The sequence below is a fragment of the Hylobates moloch genome, unplaced genomic scaffold, assembly GCF_009828535.3.
Source record: "Hylobates moloch isolate HMO894 unplaced genomic scaffold, HMol_V3 SCAFFOLD_18, whole genome shotgun sequence".
NCBI lineage: Eukaryota > Metazoa > Chordata > Mammalia > Primates > Hylobatidae > Hylobates > Hylobates moloch.
In genome coordinates this window covers 29,963,902-29,982,692 of record NW_026652293.1, presented here as the reverse complement: position 1 = coordinate 29,982,692, position 18,791 = coordinate 29,963,902, and the positions used below count along the sequence as shown (strand labels likewise).

The 18,791-nt window shown below is 42.1% G+C and overlaps 1 protein-coding gene and 2 long non-coding RNA genes across 18 annotated transcripts in view; 2 read left to right on the top strand and 1 right to left on the bottom strand.

Moving 5' to 3' along the window:
* Positions 1–8,140, top strand: part of LOC131381897 (uncharacterized) — a 20,357-nt gene extending 12,217 nt beyond the window's left edge. For both annotated transcript variants that reach the window (XR_009210930.1, XR_009210929.1), the window contains 2 exons: positions 451–611; positions 8,036–8,140. This is a non-coding gene — a long non-coding RNA (uncharacterized LOC131381897). The remainder of the gene's footprint in view (positions 1–450; positions 612–8,035) is intronic.
* On the bottom strand, positions 7,133–18,791 carry LOC131381895 (uncharacterized). Its single transcript, XR_009210928.1, has 5 exons — positions 18,777–18,791; positions 16,854–16,976; positions 15,821–15,946; positions 13,023–13,101; positions 7,133–7,918 (listed from the first exon to the last, which is right to left on the bottom strand). It is a non-coding gene; the product is annotated as an uncharacterized LOC131381895 (long non-coding RNA).
* SMG7 (SMG7 nonsense mediated mRNA decay factor) overlaps positions 17,432–18,791 on the top strand; it is an 82,945-nt gene continuing 81,585 nt past the window's right edge. For 11 of the 15 annotated variants that reach the window (XM_032136400.2, XM_032136394.2, XM_032136393.2 and 8 more), the window contains exon 1: positions 17,432–18,781. In XM_032136400.2, the coding sequence (XP_031992291.1) occupies positions 18,753–18,781 (29 nt within the window). In that variant the 5' untranslated portion in view covers positions 17,432–18,752. The remainder of the gene's footprint in view (positions 18,782–18,791) is intronic. The other 4 variants (XM_032136402.2, XM_032136398.2, XM_058430954.1 and 1 more) reach the window with 1 other exon arrangement.

The window sequence follows — 18,791 nt, the reverse complement described above, 5'->3', positions numbered from 1 at the left end:
AAAAAAAAAAAAAAAGAAGGACTGCTTGAGCCCAGGTGTTCCAGACCAGCCTGGGCAATATAGGGAGACCCCGTCTCTACAAAAATTTTTTTAAAAATTAGCCAGGCATGGTGGCATGCATCTGTAGTCCCAGCTACTCAGGGGGCTGTGGTAGGAGGACTGCTTGAGCTGGGAGTTTGAAACAAACTCTAAACTGCTCAGAGAAACAATTATTGAATTGTGAAAGTAAATAATTGACCCGGAATTCAGCATGATATCAAAGAAAAGACATATTGTGGCAGTTTCAAATCATAGCCACAAATTCTTTGATACTCCTCCCACTAAGAGGTGGGTCTAGTTCCCACATTCCCAAACTGGGTGAGCTTGTGACTAAGTAAAGGTGGAAATGACATTATATATGACTTGTGAGGCTAGGCAATAAAAGTTCATGCATTCCACCTTGTTTGCCAGAACACTCACTACTGGAGCCCTGGGCTACCATGTAAGAAGTCTGACTACCCTGAGGCCACTATGATGTGAGGAAACCCAAACCACATGGAGAAGTCATGTGTAGGCATTCCAATCTACAATCCCAGCAGAGTGCCACCTCTGTCCCTCTAGCCTAGAGGCAGGTGAGCAAAAAATCCTCCAGTCATTCAAGTGACCACTCACTTTTCGTCTTCTCATCTGACACCCTGGATATCTTGAAATAGAGTCAAGCTATCCCTGATGTACCTGTTCAGATATCTATGGTGCAGAATCTGTGAGCATAATACAATATTAATAGTTATTGCTTCTTGCCACTATGTTTTGGAGTGGTGTGTTTGTTACATAGCGATATATAGACAGAACACATGAAGGATGCATCTAATAGTAATTTCAGAAAGGGGGAATAAAATGAATGGTGGAAATAATATTCGTAGAGATGATACAGAGAATTTTTAAAAAATGAAGTTGCATATTAAGTGCAAAATAATGAAAACAAATTCATACTTCGATGTACTGTAGTGAAGACACCTAACATTAAGGATAAAGGGCAAATTTTAAAAGCCACCCCAAAGAGAAAACACAGATTACCCATAAAAGAATGACAATTAGGCCGGGCACGGTGGCTCATGCCTGTAATCCTAGCACTTTGGGAGGCTGAGGCAGGAGGATCATGAGGTCAGGAATTTGAGACCAGCCTGGCCAACATGGTGAAACCCCGTCTCTACTTAAAATACAAAAATTAGTCGGGCATGGTGGCGGGCGCCTGTAATCCCAGCTACTTGGGAGGCTAAGGCAAGAGAATCACTTGAACCCAGGAGGCAGAGGTTGCAGTGAGCCGAGATTGCACCACTGCACTCCAGCCTGGGTGACAGAGCAAGACTCCATCTCAAAAAAAAAAAAAAAAAAATTACAATTAGACACCAAACTTCTCATTAGCAGCAATAGAAACCAGAAGCCAACGCAATAATACCACCAAAGGACTGAGATGAAAATAATTGGCAACATAGGTTTCTATATTCAGCTAAGTGACAATTCAAGAATAATGAAATAGAAAACTTTAAAACTGACTTTAACAAGCATACATTTTTATTGAAAGAGCTACTAAAAGATGCATTGTAGCAAGAAGAAAAGTGAATTCAGAATGAAGCATTGTATTAAACAAACGATAAAAACAAAAATTGATAAATTATGTTGATAAGTCAAATTACACATTGATTATATAGTAATAGTTTTATGTTCTGATAAATATGGAACTAAAATTCTAGGTAACAATAACTCCTAATACATTAGGTAGATAAAGCAGTCTTGGGGCTGGAGGATAACTGGCTTTAAAAAACTTTAGAAATCCACCGGGCGCGGTGGCTCACGCCTGTAATTCCAGTACTTTGGGAGGCCGAGGCGGGCGGATCACGAGGTCAGGAGGTCAGGAGATCGAGACCATCCTGCCTAACACGGCAGAACCCTGTCTCTATGAAAAATACAAAAAAATCAGCCAGGCGTGGTGGCGGGAGCCGGTAGTCCCAGCTACTTAGGAGGCTGAGGCAGGAGAATGGCATGAACCCTGAAGGCGGAGCTTGCAGTGAGCTAAGATGGCGCCACTGCACTCCGTCCTGGGCGACAGAGCAAGACTCCGTCTCAGCAACAACAACAACAACAAAAACAACTTTAGAAATCGTTAGGAAAATAAATGGTTAAGCATGCATGTCAAAATTTTAAGAGTAGCTTCTAAAATAATAGACAAAATATAACCTACAAAGTTCAAACAGAGGTAAAAGCAAGGGAATTTTCAAAAGTTATCAATCCAACAAAGGCAAGAGAGGCAAATAAACAACAACCACCACCAAAAAAAAAAAAAAAGAGAGAGAGAAATCATTGCAAACAGAAAATCAAAAGTATATTGGAATCCCAGCACTTTGGGGATCCCAAGGCAGGCTGATCACCTAAGGTCAGAAGTTCAAGACCAGCCTGGCTAACATGGCAAAACCCTGTCTCTACTAAAAATACAAAAGGTAGCCATGTGCAGTGGCACGTGCCTGTAGTTCCAGCTACTTGGGAGGCTGAGGCAGGAGAATCGCTTGAACCAAGGAGGCAGAGGTTGCAGTGAGCTGAGATCATGCCACTACACTACAGGCTGGGTGACAGAATGAGACTTCCTCTCAAAAAAAAAAAAAAAAAAATACATTGGTAGACATCAAAAGTAGACATTGGTAGAGATAAATTCAAATAGATCATACTCATATAAATTGAACTTTTCAGTTAAAAACAGAGACTGTCAGGATTAAAAACAACAACAAAAAATCAGCTATATGCCACATACAAAAGATGTGTCCATAATAAAATAACATAGAAAAGGTTGAAAATGAAGGTAAAAGTTATAGCAAGCAAATGCTAAACAAAAGAAAGTTGAAGTTTAATATTTTTTTTTTTTTTTTTTTTTTTGAGACGGAGTCTCACTCTGTCGCCCAGGCTGGAGTGCAGTGGCGCAATCTCGGCTCACTGCAAGCTCCGCCTCCCGGGTTCACGCCATTCTCCTGCCTCAGCCTCTCCGAGTAGCTGGGACTACAGGCGCCCGCCACTACGCCCGGCTAATTTTTTGTATTTTTAGTAGAGACGGGGTTTCACCGTGGTCTCGATCTCCTGACCTCGTGATCCGCCCGCCTCGGCCTCCCAAAGTGCTGGGATTACAAGCGTGAGCCACCGCGCCCGGCCTGAAGTTTAATATTGGTAGCAGACAAAAATAGTATAAAGCAAAAAGTATTAATAAGGATAAAAACATTACATAATAATAAAAATTAAAAATTGCCAAGTTCTATCTAGCTGACCATATAACCATGATATAAAACAACAACTAACAGAATTACACCAAAAATTAGTAGATCAACACTATATCGAAATTTAAAAAAAAATTTTTTTTTTTTTTAAACAAGTTCTCACTGTGTTGCTCAGGCTGGGCTGAAACTTCTGGGCTCAATGGATTCTTCCACCTCAGCTCCCTGGGTAGCTGGATCTATAGGTGCATGCCACCAAGCCCAGGTGCTATATTGGAAAATTTAAATATGTCTTTTTAGAAATTCACAGATCAATTAAACAAAAACTAAATTGAAAGTTGGCGGATGTTTTTAGTATTGTTTTCCTTGTGTACAAATTGCAATTTGCAGGTCATCTAGAGTGATAGTTTTTCCTTTTTTTTAACTTATTCCGTCGGTTTCCTGTTTTAGCATTGCGTCCATGTAGACCTGAGACCCCCTGGCTATGTGTCTCAGGATGTGTCCTTCCTCAGGATGTGTCTCAGGATGTGTCCATCAGTTCTGCCTCCTGAGCCTCAAAGTAGGTTGGCCTAAGTCTTGTGTGTGCTAGTTTGTTTCCTTTCACCACCATAACTAAAGGAGTTTTTGTTGTTTTCTGTTTGCTTTGTTTTTTAAACTCTAGCCCAGGGCAGAAGTCACAGTTTTTCCCAAATTCCAGTTTCACAATGAACCTGACTAAGGTGCCCTACCATGTTTGGGGTGCCTTTTATCTCCACTACTGGGAAGGATTCAAACTCCTAGAAAACTTCTACCAACTTCCATACTCGGAAGACCATCGAGGCTGTAGCTGTAGTCCCCACTAACCCAGTTGTGTTGGGTCTTTTCTTTTTTTTTTTTTTTTTTTGAGATGCAGTCTCACTCTGTTGGCCAGGCTGGAGTGCAGTGGCGCAATCTTGGCTCACTGCAACCTCCGCCTCCTGGGTTCAAGCGATTCTCCTGCCTCAGCCTACCCAGTAGCTGGGATTATAGGTGTGTGCCCCCACACCTGGCTAATTTTTGAATTTTTGTAGAGACAGGGTTTCCCCATGTTGGCTAGGCTGGTTTCGAAGTCCTGACCTCAGGTGATCCACCTGCCTCGACCTCCCAAAGTGCTGAGATTACAGGCATGAGCCACTGTGCCTGGCTAGTCTTTCATTTTGATGCCCAGAGATGATTATTTTGTTAATGAACCCAGAGATGTCTTTTAATTTTTAATTAAATTTTATTATTGAAGTTCTTGGAGAAGGTGTAGAAATTCAAAGCGTGAGCTCCACAAAACCATTTTGACCATTTTCCCATGACATTCTGGATGTGGGGGACTCTGGTCTTGCTACCTTTTTTGGCTTTCCTTAGTAATATGGATTCAGGCTTCTTGTATTCTTAAATGCCAGAAATCTATTTGGAATCTCTAAATCACAGGGTTTCTGGCTCAGGTAGAGGCAGAGTATAAAACCCCCTGTTTCTTGCTCTCCTCACTTACTTGATGTATACAACAATTAGAGACATTAAAACAATATATTCTGGTACTGAAACTCTTGCTCTTAAATTAGTCTTTGTCCTAAATTTCTTCAAAGTCTGTGCATTTTTGTAACCTTAAGTTTTGAAATCCAGTAGGGAAGGGGTATAAGAAAAGGTGTGTGGAGGAAAACCCCACAATTACATCTCATTATTATTCTACCAGAGAAGAGATTTTCCTCTCTGCATTTATGTTCTGGAATCTACTTTTTCTCATTTCCCCAGAGGCCTCACTCTTATCTACCTCTCTCCCTCTTTTTTTTTTTTTTTTTTTTGAGACAGGGTCTTGCTCTGTCTCCCAGGCTGGAGTGCAGTGGCATGATCATAGCTCACTGTAGCCCTGAATTCCTGGGCTCAAGAGATCGTCCCACCTCAGCCTTCTCAGTAGCTGGGACTACAGGTGCATGCCACCATGCCCAAGTAATTTTATTTTATTTTTAAGATGGAGTCTCCCTCTGTCACCCAGGCTGGAGTGCAGTAGCATGATCTTGGCTCACTGCAACCTGCACCTCCTGGGTTCAAGCGATTCTCCTGCCTCAGCCTCCCCAAGTAGCTGGGACTACAGGTGTGCACAACCACGGCCAGCTAATCTTTTTGTATTTTTAGTAGAGACGAGGTTTCACCATGTTGGCCAGTCTGGTCTCAAACTCTTGACCTCAGGTTATCTGCCCACTTCGGCCTCCCAAAGTGCTGGGATTACAGGCGTTGAGCCACCATATCTGGCCTATTTTTTATGGAGACGAGGGTCTTGCTTTGTTGCCCATGTGGGTCTTAAACTCTTGGGCTTAAGTGATCCTCCAGCTTCCACCTCCCAAAGTGCTGGGATTACAAGCGTGAGCCACCATGCCTGGCTGGCCTCTATCCCTGATTTTTCTATATTGGATGTTTTCCTGCTGAAGTCTCCCACCTCTTTATAAGACAAAACTATCTTTCATTCATTTTGTAGGCAAGCTTTCTGAAAACCACACAAGTAGCTTTAATTACTATCTAACTGTTGATGACTCCCAAAGCTACAACTCTAGTACAGATTTCTCTCATGTTCTCCAGATACACAAGTTTTCTCAACCCCAGACAAATGTAGTTCAGCATGTCCAAAATAAATTCATTATCTCAACATCCCATACACCTCTCCAAACCTGTTCCTTCTCTTACATTTTCTATTTTCATCCATTTCTCAAGCAGAAACCTGAGAGTCTTCTTGATTTCCTTCCCATCCAGTAAATCACCCAGTTCTGTCATTATATTTCCATTTAATGATTTCTATAGTCACACATTTGTTAAGTACCACTAGAACCATAGCAGTATAATGAATCAAAGATGAGGTTAGGTTGGGCACAGTGGCTCACCCATGTAATCCCAGCACTTTGGGAAGTTGAGGCAGGTGGATTGTTTGAGCCCAGGAGTTTGAGACCAGCCTGGGCAACATGGTGAAACCCCATCTCTACAAAAGATAAAAAAAATTAGCTGGGTGTGGTGGTGAGCACTTGTGGTCCCAGCTACTCAAGAGGCTGAGGTGGGAGGATTGCTTGATCCCAGGAGATCAAGGATGCAATAAGCCATGATCATGCCACTGCACTACACTCCAGCCCGGCAACACAGTAAGACCCTGTCTCAAAAAAAAAAAAAAACATAAAACAAAAAACAAAAAACCCAAAAAACATGAGGTTAAAGTAGTAGAATGAAAAAAAGATTTTTAATATCATTAAATTCAAGGTAAAAGATAATTTGGGTAAAGAAAACATAATTAGTATTACCAAATGGGTGTGGTGACTCACGCCTGCAATTCCAGCACTTTGGGTGGCCGAGGTGGGCAGATCACTTGAGGTCAGGAGTTTGAGACCAGCCTAGCCAACATGGTGAAACTCCGTCTCTACTAAAAATACAAAAAAATGAGCTGGGCATGGTGGCATGCACCAGTAATCCCAGCTACTTGGGAGGCTGAGGCACGAGAATTGCTTGAATCCTGGAGGCAGAGGTTGCAGTGAACTGAGATTACGCCACTGCACTCCAGCCTGCGTGACAGAGCAATCCGTCTCAAAAAAAAAAAAAAAAAAGGAGAAAATGAAAATTTACAAAAGATTATTAGATTTAGTTCAAAGGTTCCTGGCTATCTATCTGAAGCTTACCTGAGGGGTGAAAGAGGACTTTCTGCAGAATATACAGTAGTTTACAACAACTGTCTAGACTACCTTATTTTGTTTTGTTTTGTTCTGTTTTAAATGGTATTTTCACTCATACTAAAATGGGTGAGAGTAGAGTGACATTCCGTCTTGCACCCAAAGTCCACTGCTTCTCGGCCTTTTGGCAAAGATTAAGTGTAGTATCAAGTGTACACAAAGTCCAAATTCAAATGATACAATCTGTTTTGGAGAATATTGACACTTATTTATTTATGAGATAGGGTCTGGCTCTGTCGCCCAGGCTTGAGTGCAGTGGCACAGTCTTAGCTCACAGCAACCTCCATCTCCTAGGCTCAAGGGGTTCTCTCACCTCAGCCTCCAGAGTAGCTAGTTCTACAGATGTGTACCACCATGCCCAGCTAGTTTTGTTTTTTTTTTGGTAGAGATGGAGTTTTGCCATGTTGCCAGGCTGGTCTCGAACTCCTGGGCTCAAGCAATCTGGAGAATATCGGTCCTTTAAATGGCAACATAAAGTTCCTCAGGGTGTGTAGCTTCTTGAACTGGATCTTAAATGGAATCATTTCCAGCTGTCATAGATTTTAGGCAGCAAAACTAGGGATGCCCACTCAGAATTTAGAGATTGCTGAGTCTGGAAGTATACTTTAGAGGTAACAGGGTCCCTTTTCTTGATTTTAAGACAGATTGGGGATCTAGCCTCTTCTTAAAATCTCCCATGGAAAACAGATTATAATAGATGGGTGTCTGATAACTATTACTACCACCAGGCAATGTGCTTCTTTGCTCATCTATCTCTTCTTTCTCCTCTTCTAGACTTCATGGTTTTCTTTTTTCTTTCTCTCTTCCCCTATTCTTTCTTCTTTCTCAATTCAGTTTTTCTGCCTCTTTTACTTTCTTACCCACAAATGGGGGGAAAAAAAAAAGCAAATGTGGAAGTTCCTGACTGGCCACATTCCAGAGAATTGAGGAAATGCAAGTTGTTACGTAACTGGGCGGGGCCAGTAGCATGACCTGGAGTTGAGGGAGGAGGAGAAAATAATTTTAAAGGTAAGAAAAGGCAAAATGGCAAATAAAGATATAACTTTAAACTTCTTTTACTTAGAATAATTCTCTGTGAATTCCTTCCAGGGCATGCCATCTTTCTCAGGCTGTGACGGTTCCTAGAAGTAGATCCGAAAATTACCAAAGAGGCATTTTGGTCTGTACTGGTGTATTAAAAAATGATCATCCTCATCAATTTTTGTTCATACATAAGTATTAGTGCCTGATACTGCATTAGAGCCATAGGAATTGCCTGTAACAAGATTTTTTTTTTCAATCATCAGTTGTGAAAAGCTATTACACTTATCTTTTTTCTTTCTTTTTTTTTCCTTTAGACAGAGTCTCACTCTGTTGCCCAGGCTGGGGTGCAGTGGTGCAATCTCGGCTCACTGCAACCTCCACCTCCCGGATTCAAGCAATTATTCTGCTTCAGCCTCTCAAGTAGCTGGGATTACAGGCGTGAGCCACTGTGCCCGGCCCTAAACTTATCTTTAATGTGCTTCCTTTTCAATGTCTAATGTTACTTTCAGACTCCTATAATATAGAAGTTCAAGCATTCTTTAAAAACAATACTAACCACTACCAAAACAACAATAACAATAATAAACTTAACTTTGCTTTTTGGTTGGCAGAAAATGTTGAAAAATGTATGAAATTAAAGCCAACCATAAGTAGTCTACTTCAGAAATAGCTGCTATTAACATTTTATTATATTTATGACCATTTTCTATGTAATTCTATTTCATAGTTGCACTTTATATCTATAGTTTTGTATCTTTCAGGCATAATTTAGTATACTTTTAGACATGGTTTTCCATCACTTTTCTGATAGGATGAGCTGTATGTATTCCTTTTCCTGCTGGGAAATAGAATGTGAACAAGTAAACTCTGCAAAATCTCATTCTGAAGGACTTTACAGTTGACTGGGACACTTACGTGGATTATCTGATTGCTTGTCTGTACTCGATCTAAAGTGGAATGGTTCCAAAGACCTCAACCGCAGCATTTATCACTCTATAATATAACTTTTTCCTTTTACTTAACTGTCTTTTAAACCTTAAGCTCTGAGAGCAGGACTGTTTCGTTCACCATTTTCACCCTAATGACTAGCATATGACCTGATTACAATGAAAATTCTATTTATGAAAAGACTGAATATGAATATGAATGAAAGACTGAATAAATTACTAAATACTAAAATTCTAGAGGATGCACAACTCATCGAACTTCTCCATAGTAGCAGGATACACCAAGATTAAGATTCCCAGAAGTAAAGTTTTAGTTTCGATATAGATTTGTCTTGAAAAAGCAGAGAAAGATAGGAATTGATCATCATCAATTGAATGTGCTCTATAGATACTAAACTCAACTCTACCTAACATTCCTACAGTGCTTTCATGCTAAAATTTGACTGTTCCTCAAATACTTAGAGAAAATTAATTTCAGCTTCTTTCTACAGCTGGTAACCTTCTGTAACATCTAGGCCACTGCTGCCTATATTTTGGAAATGTTGGCATTCCAGTTATTTGGCATGCCCTCTGGTCCTGATCTTACCTACAGGGACATTGTTAAAGAACTAAAACTGGTGGGGTGCAGTGACTTATGCCTGTAATCCCAGCACTTTGGGAGGTTAAGGCAGGTGAATTGCTTGAGCCCAGGAGTTCAAAACCAGCCTGAGAAACATGATGAAATTCCATCTCTACTAAAAATACAAAAATTAACCAGGCGTGGTGACATGTGCCTGTAGCCCAGCTACTCGGGAGGTTGAGGTGGGAGAATGGCTTGAGCCTAGCAGGTTGAGGCTGCAGTGAGCTGTGATTATGCCACTATGCTACAGCCTGGGTGATAGTGACAGACCCTGTCTCAAAACAACAACAACAACAACAACAACAACAACAACAACAAAAACTAAAACTATTAATGTCCTCTGGGACAAAGAAATGCATGACTTGGAGGACCATAATGGGAACATTATAGCCAATGGTTGAGAGAGCACGAGAGTGAGACAGCATGCAAGCCAAAGCCATTCCAGAGGTGTTAGTTTGAAAGAGGGCAGGGGAAAGCATAAGCAGCTGGTTTTGCTCCATAGAAGCCTCATTATCCTCTTTAGCTTAGAACCAGATCTTGGCTCTCATTTCATTCAAATATAAAACAGCTAATGAACTGAGATATCCTTCACAAATAGATGAGAGAATTTATACTGGCCAGGCACAGTGGCTCACACCTGTAACCCCAGCACATTGGGAGGCTGAGGTGGGAGGATCACTTATCACTTGAGGTCAGGAGTTCATGACCAGCCTGGGAGACACAGTGAGACCTCAAAAATAAAGAAAATTTAGCTGGGCATGGTGGTACGTGCCTGTAGTCCTAGCTACTTAGGAACTTGAGGTGGGAGAATCACTTGAGCCCAGGAGGTTGAGGCTGTAGTGAGCTGTGATTGCACCACTGCACTCCAGCCTGGGCAACAAAGTGAGACCCTGTCGAAAAGAAAGGAAAGGAAAGGAAAGGAGAGGAGAGGAGGGGAGGGGAGGAGAGGGGGGGAGGGGGCAGGGCAGGGCAGGGAAAGAAAGAAAAGACAGAGAGAGAAAGAAAGAGAAAGAAAAAGGAAGGAAGGAAGGGTCATATGATAAAACTGGTCATACAGTTTTGAGGCAGTATGCTGTGTACCTCTACAGCATTTTGTATTTGTTTTTAAAGGTGCATTTAACCTACATTAATTAGAGTGTGTATGCATTTCTTATTCACCTTTTATATAAAGTAAGAGCATTTGTTGAGTGTCTACTAAGTGCCAGGCTGCTTACATATGTTACATGCCTTATTTAATTGAATTGAATTCAGAACCTGCCTCCAGCAACATAATTATCACATTTACTTTGAAATTGGATATAGCCCTTTCCTTAAAATCCTGCATTCAGTTTACTTAGCCCTATCCCATTACAGGCAAAAAAATTAACAATAATAATGCTAGAATTTTTAAACACTTCTCTGGTGAAAAATAGAGACCACTGAGCTTTCCATTCTACACCCTGATCCAATTTTCTTTCTGAAATTTTAAAGGTAACTTTTTGTATTACATTCTAATTAGCTGATAGCCTCTCTTCTCTTTTGCCATCCTTCCCTAGCACTCTCTCTTGCCACATAATGAAAGAATTAACTGCTTCACCTAATCTCAAATTAAAAAACATAAAGTTAAATAAAATAATTTGGACGTTGAAGACTTTTTCTACATCGAAGTCTGAGACTCTGTTGTGAGATAACTGATCAGTTATCCTTCATCTTATAACTGTGCACTTTACTCACTGCTTAAATATTTCATTTAATTAAAACTTTAATCTTGTTAAATGTAATAGCAATTTCAATTACTAAGATTAGTTGAAGGCCCAATAAAATTATTTTCTTACTGCTTTAGGATTACCTCTAAAGAATACGTGGTCCAACTTTTTTTTTGTTTTAGAGATGGGGTCTCACTATGTTTCCCAGGCTGGTCTCGAATTCCTGGGCTGAAGCAATCTTCCACCTTGGCTTCCCAAAGTGCTGAGATTACAGGTGTGAGCCATTGTGCCCAGCTCCCAAATTTCTATTAATTTGGTTTTTGTTTTTTAATTCCTTGACTTAATGAACATTTATTGAGCATTCCTTGTATCTGGTGTTCTGCTAGGGAAGTGATAATACAAGAGTAAGCAAAATAGGCACAGCATCTGCTCTTACAGAGCTTACAATTGGAGGTAACAGACATTAAACAAAGATTTACAAGTATGAAATGCCATGAAAAAGAAGGGCAGAGTGCTATGGGAACATATAACCAGTTTAGCTAACTTAGCCTAATGGTTGGGGGTTGGAAAGTAGAGAAAGCTCGTCCAAAGAAGTTCAGATTTCGGCTTAAAGCATAGGTAGACATAAGAGTAGTCTGCAGAGAAGAATTACCTAGATAGAGGGAACAACTTATCTAAAGGCTCTGAGAAGAAAAGAACACTGCTTATTTAAGGACCTAACAGAAGGTCACTATAGCTAGAGTGGTGATACCGGGGGTGGGGAGGGTTGTCAGAGATGAGGCAGGCAGAGACCAGAACAGAGGTCATCCTAAGGATTGGAAACTTTATCCTAAGGGTAATGGAAAAGCAATGGAGACTTAAAGCCAGGGGAAAAAACTTTTTAAAAAGCTTAACATAGCTAAAATGTGGAATATACGTACACATTAATTTACTATTTAATTTGTTCCAGAATGTGCTCTTACATCTTAACCCAATAATATTAAGAATTGTTTTTAAGATGGAGTCTTGCTGTGTTGCCCAGGCTGGCCCCAAGCTCCTTGGCTCAAGTGATGATCCTGCCTCAGCCTCCTGAGTAGCTGAGATTATAGGCACTTGCCACTGTGCCAGGCTAATATTAAGAATTTTAACAAATATGACCAGGTGAGGTGGCTCACCTATAATCCCATTACTCTGGGAAGCCAAGGCTGGAGGTTTTCTTGAGCCCAGGAGTTTGAGACCAGCCTGGGCAACATAGGGAGACCGCTGTCTCTACAAAAAATAAAAAAATTAGCTGGGCATCTTGAGGGAAGCCTGTAGTCCCAGCTACTCGAGAGGCTGAGGCAGGAGGATTACTTGAGCCCATGGGGTTGAGGCTGCAGTGAGCTGTGATCATGCCACTACAGCCTGAGCAACAGAGCAAGACCCTGTCTCAAAAAAAAAAAAAAAAAGAAAAAGAAAAAAGAAAGAACTTTTACATATATGGAACAAACTATCCAGGTTTTTGATATGTAAAAGTTTTCTGAGAACAGAAAAGACCCTGGGATTGTTAAGCAAAGCAAAAAAGTGCTTGGATGCATATTCTTAGTATGCCTTGAAGTGACGGACCTAAGTCCTAAGTTTCTTTGCTTTTCATCTTTATCATATTTTAACTTGAATTGCAAATTGAATTGGTACAATAATAATGTCAGGGAAAAGAGGAAGGTGTGTGTTATTTCATTTTCACACTGCTATAAAGATACTACCCAAGACTGGGTAATTTATAAGCAAAGGGGGTTTAATTGACTCACAGTTCCGTATAGTTGGGGAGGCCTCAGGAAACTTACAATCATGCTGGAAGGGGAAAAAGGCAACTTCTTTACAAGGCAGCAGGGAGAGACAAACAAAGGAGGAAGTTCCAAACACCTATAAAAACGTAAGATCTTGTGAGAACTCACTCACTATCATGAGAACAGCATGGAGGAAACCACCCCCATGATCCAATCACCTCCCTCCCTGGACACATGGGGATTACAGGTCCCTCCCTCAACATGTGGGGATTATAAATAGAGATGAGATTTGGGCGGGGACACAAGGCCAAACCATATCAGTGTGTGTATGTGTACATGCATGTACATGTTTCCCATGGTTTTGAAGAACAGATTTATGACAATATCAGTATCACATTCTTAGTGCTCCAAAGTAGTATCTACCTGATAAAAGTTAGGAAAGCAGAAACTAGAAAATATTAAAAGATTATGTTATTTTAGTTGGGTGTTTTAAGAAAAATATGGCAACTTCTAGGTAACTCAACAGACTTTGACATGAAATATGCTGCCGTTAGATTAGGGACCCCCAAGATGATTTCAGTAAGTACTGTGCTTCAGGTAGTAAAGAGATGCATGAACACTAAGGCCTTCTGCCAATAAAATAAGAGAGGCTAGAGTTTTTGTTTTTGTTTTTCAACACTTTTCAATCTTTCCTATGAGCATCTCTTCTTGTCTTCTCCAGATTGTGTCCATTAACTCAGCAGATAAGAATTTTAGGTGTGGTCATTTCTCAGAGGTATTTGCTTATTGGGAGTTGGGGGAAACCTTGAAGATAATAAGATTTCCCTTAGTAAATATTAGGAGATGGAGAAGTGAAGGGGGAGAGAAAGCTCTGAATATTATTCCCCAACTGTCACCTCAGTGCTTCCCAAATCAGAAGTTTCTTTTCTTCAATCTTGGACTGCAATGGTTCCTGACTATTCTTCAGGCTAAAAGACTCCCTCTTTGGAGTGAATGAATAAATATACACTTGGCAAACTGTTTGAAAAAGGCTACTGACCCTTGATCTAAGAAATCTTGAGCAACAGGAGACCTGAATTTAAATGTCAATTTGTATCTGACTCACTATTTGAAGAGAATGAATTACTCATTTGATTGAATCACTTAACTCTATGGTCTGAGGTGTGGGACTGAAGAGGAATGAATGGCTAGCTTCACACACATTGTGTACTGAGTATGCAATTGATAATAAATGTGTTTCTGCTTTGATGAGAATGATTTACCAAGTTCCTAATTGTGCACAGGATTTATAAACATTCAGAATATGTAGGCTAAATATTAAAATAAATTAGGGCTTTTTATGATGTCATGGCACAGGCTATTATTATAAAAAGGGAGGAGGCCTGCTATGTACTAAATGTCAGGTTACCAAAGCTCTGGGTAAATTTGGTAAGAATGTTAAGAGTAGCTTCTCAGCAAGTACTCAGTGTTTGATTGAAAAGAGGCCATTCTATTTACTTGGACAGAAGTGTGGTTATATTAGGCTGTTTTATGTGATAAAAGGTTTTTGAAAAGCTTTAAATCTCTAGCATCGGACTCACAATGTCCTAATATTGTGTTCTTTTCTGTAATCAGAGTCATGAATAAAGAAATCTATCTTCTAGCACTGGATGCCAATAGATTTGAATGTGAGTTCGGACCTATGAGTATTATAGACAAAGACTAGATTGAGAGCTGGGTACAGTGATTCACACCTAAAATCCCAGCTACTTGTGAGGCTGAGGTGGGAGGACTGCTTGTGGCCAGGAGTTAGAGATAGCCTGGGCAATAGTTAGACTGCGTCTCTATTAAAAAAAAAAAAAAGACTAGATAGAATATTATTTTAAAAAATAATGTTATGCTGTAGTAGTTCTATTTTACTCATTTTAGCTTGATATAAAAGAGCAAAAGGGGCCAGGCAAGGTGGCTCACACCTGTAATCCCAGAACTTTGGGAGGCCAAGGCAGGTGGATCACGTGAGGTCAGGAGTTTGAGACCAGCCTGGCCAACATGGTGAACCTCATCTCTACTGAAAATACAAAAATTAGCCGGGTATGGTGGCACACACCTGTAGTCCCAGCTATTTGGGAGGCTGAAGCACAAGAATTGCCTGAACCCAGGAGGCAGAGGTTGCAGTGAGCTGAAATTGTACCACTGCACTCCAGCCTGGGTGACAGAGTAAGACTGTCTCAAAAAAAAAAAAAAAGCAAAAAGGCAGAAAAAAATTTAACATTTATCAAGTTCAGTGTTGTATAATGGGCACTCAATCATGTATGTCATCATTAAAGGTCATAGGAAGCCTATAACAGGTAATGCTTTCACTTTGGTCAAGGAGCAAACTGAAGTTCAGATACCAAGATGGCAGAGTTAGAATGCATACTCAGGTCTATTAGCTTGTGATCTTTCCATGAAATCACTTAGCCCAAAATCAAAATCCGGTAAGATTAATGTAAGGAAGCTTCTCTTTAATTTCTTTTGGTTTAGATGTGATCTTATATCTGTAGGGGAAAAAGGTGAACAATATCTATTGTAGAAAGAAAGATGTCTGTAATTCTACAAGTTTGTTGACTAGGGCAAGTAGAAATAGATGAAATTGGAAAATGTGTATTAAACAGTATCTAAATAGAAGGTAATAATTTTTCTGAGTCCTATTGATTTTTGAAGGTAATTTTAATATTAGTATCAAAGTCTTCTAATCTCTAAAATATACTACTATTCTTCTATTTAACTAGAGATATTGTAAAGCTATTGAAGACTCTTATAAGATTCTTTGGAAAGCTGCTATAAAACACAGACTTTATTATTTCTGACCTCATGTGTTCCTACTTTGTTCTTACCCCAATTACTGCATCCCTCATATTGCATCCTAATCATTACTCTGAGCTCTCTACCAGCAGCTGGGTTTCCTCAAGACAGGGACCAGGTCTCTTTCATTGTGGTGTCCATCATAACCAGAACAGTGTCTGAAATATAGTAAGTACTCAGTAAATGTTTATGGAATAAATCAGCAAACACTAACAAAAGGATTCATCTTTCTGCTCCGTTTCTCTATTTCCAAAATGAGAAGATAGTAGTAATATTTTCCTAGATTGCTTATCAGGAATGTAGGATAACTGTTCATACACTCTTTATTGGAGATATGTGCCACAGACATAAATGGCTATTACCATGATTAGTAAGGGGGTAATTCTTACAATTTTTATTCTGGTTGAAATCTTTAAAAAATCTAACCAATATACGATCACACTGGTCTTTAAATTAAAAAAAAAGAAAAATATCTAACCAGTAAATTTTCGGAAAGAAATGTAGGCTATTTGAGGTAATAGGTAGTAGGAATCTCTATCCTTGGAAGCTCATGGTAGAAGGAACAGCAGAACCCCACCGCGGAAATGAGAATAATCCCTCACTAGGTGGCTCTCTTTGCCGTGAGTGGGCGGTGCGTCGGTGCGGGGCGGGTGATTGGGGGCATTGTACTGCCGCAAGCGCTGCGTGTCACGCCGCATCATACCAGGCGCTGGCAGCATGAGGGGCATAGTCCACTTTCTATTTAGTTAATGACAATCTGTCCTTGGAATTTATTTCAAAACAGGTTGTACTTTCGTTTCCGCTAAACTTATACCTGATGTTTCAACTGAACATTGGTATAGTCTTATTGGTGCAGGTCTCAGAGAAGGATCTTGAAAGTGCCTCTTCAGCTGGCGTGGAAAAAGTAGGAATCAGGTAGCCAAACCAGAGCAAACCAAATCAAAATAGCCCATTAAAATCCTTATTTTAACTATCCTATAAGGGCTGCATTCTTGGAAGGTTTTATATAGGTACATATCCTAAAGTACCTTGGGATAGCTCCTTAAATGACTCCACAATACGAACCGAAAATATAACTCGTAAAACGTCAATTTCTTCAAGCCATGGATGATGAATTTTCCAGTTATTTCTCATACACTCCATATTATTATTGACTTCGTTCTTTACTTCAGCTTTTTGGCCCGAAACCTGACACAAAACACACATAATAAATATCCAAAAAGATTTGTTCTAAGAATGAAATTCTTTTCCTAGACTCCTTTCACCAGACAGATGTATCTAGGGTTCCTTCTTTTTGATACTCTTTTATCCAATGTTTTCCTCTCTAACCCAGCGACACAGAATGACGACTTTTAAGACACTGCAGACCCGTGAGAGGAGAAAGGTTGCAGAGGAGGGAGGAACTTGGAGGTCTGCCTTTAATAATCAAGCGGGATCCCCACTGAGGGGTGCCTATCAGAGTGATGGCGCTAGTCAGCCTTCCGGCTTGTCCCCGACTTAAATGATAGAAAACCACGTGTTAGCCTTCTAGGATGTGTTCCCACCCTCACCCTGGCCTCCTCGCGGCAGGCTCGCGACAGCTAGGTCAGAAGGGAGTACGCGGGTGGGGTGGATTTGGGGGAGGGGTCGACTCGCCAGAAGTCGGCTATCCCCGTCGGCAGGGGAGGCATCGCGGCTGTCGTGTGCCGCTCTCCTCCCTCAGGGACCCCGTCCAGGCGGGATCCCGCCTCCCAGAGCCCAAGGCAGTTGTGGGGAAACCCCTTGCCCTTCCTCGCCGCTTGGCGCTGCCGCCTCACCCTCCCGACTCCAGCCCGCCGCCCGCCAGCCTCCAGGCCATGCATCCTCTTCGCAGGCCCAGCCCTTTCCACGCCCGGCTCTGAGAGGAAACTACGGAGGTGGTTCCCGCCCGCAGGCGGGTGGAAAAGCCCATGGTGAATGCCTCGGGGTGTCCCCCCAATTGCTGTGGGAAGTGGGAAGGGAGGAGGAAGTGGACTTCACCACCGGGGAGAACTACATCGATTCCTAACTTGGGGGAGGCCTTTAGATGGAAGGGAAGCCAACGGGGAACCCTGGGCGGTTTCCTGGGAATCCACTGGCCAAGGGGAGGGTCACCCTGTCCGCACACATCGGTTACTATGACAATATAACCACAGCCTCCAGTTGCCATGGCAGCTGCCTATCCAATCCGATTGGCTTCTTTTCTCTTCCTCTCCGGGCCCCACCTTATCCCCTCCAAGAGTCTCCCAGCGTGCATGGGGAGGGGCTGCAGAGAAGAGGAGAGGGGGTCCTTCGAGTCACTCTCTACGCGCGAAGGAAGACAAGAGTTGTGGAACTGCTGGGAGGAACTGTAGGAGGAAGGGGCGGCGTTTCCGGTGGGGAAGAGTGGAGGCGTGCAAAAAGGAAGAGGGAAATTGGCAGGAGTGATAAGAAGGGGGAAGACTTTGAGTGTAACTCCTGTTCTTTTGGCCTGGGTGTTCCCAGTGGTGGGGTTGGGATTGCCCCTTGTGCGGGAGAAGGGTGGATTGGCAGGAAGCCGCCAAGCGCCACCAGCCGGTCTCTCAGAAGCCGCACAGGCGCCACACAGCTCGTTGATCCCAAAAAGGAGTGCTACAGAGAGGCGGAAATCACCGGGAGGGACAGGCGCTGCTGAAATCTCGCGAGAGGTACCCCCACCTCGCCCGGTCGCCGACTTCCTCTGCTTCTCCTCTTCCCCCCGCCCCTCCTCCCACCCCCTCCCCCCCCGGGTCGGAGTGTCCCTGCGCCCCACGGGCCAGAGCAGCAGCGAGAGCAGCTTTCCCGGCTCCCTCCCCCTCGCCTCATTCACCCCCACCCCCCCTTGCCGAGCGAGGAGGAGCCGGAGGAGAGGAAGATGGCGGCGGCCGCCAGCACCCGCGGTGCCGCGGGGCCGCTCCGAGGAGCCTGAGAGACCCACGGAGGCTTCGCGGAAAGACGCGGCGGCGGAGGATGAGCCTGCAGAGCGCGCAGTACCTCCGGTGAGTGCCG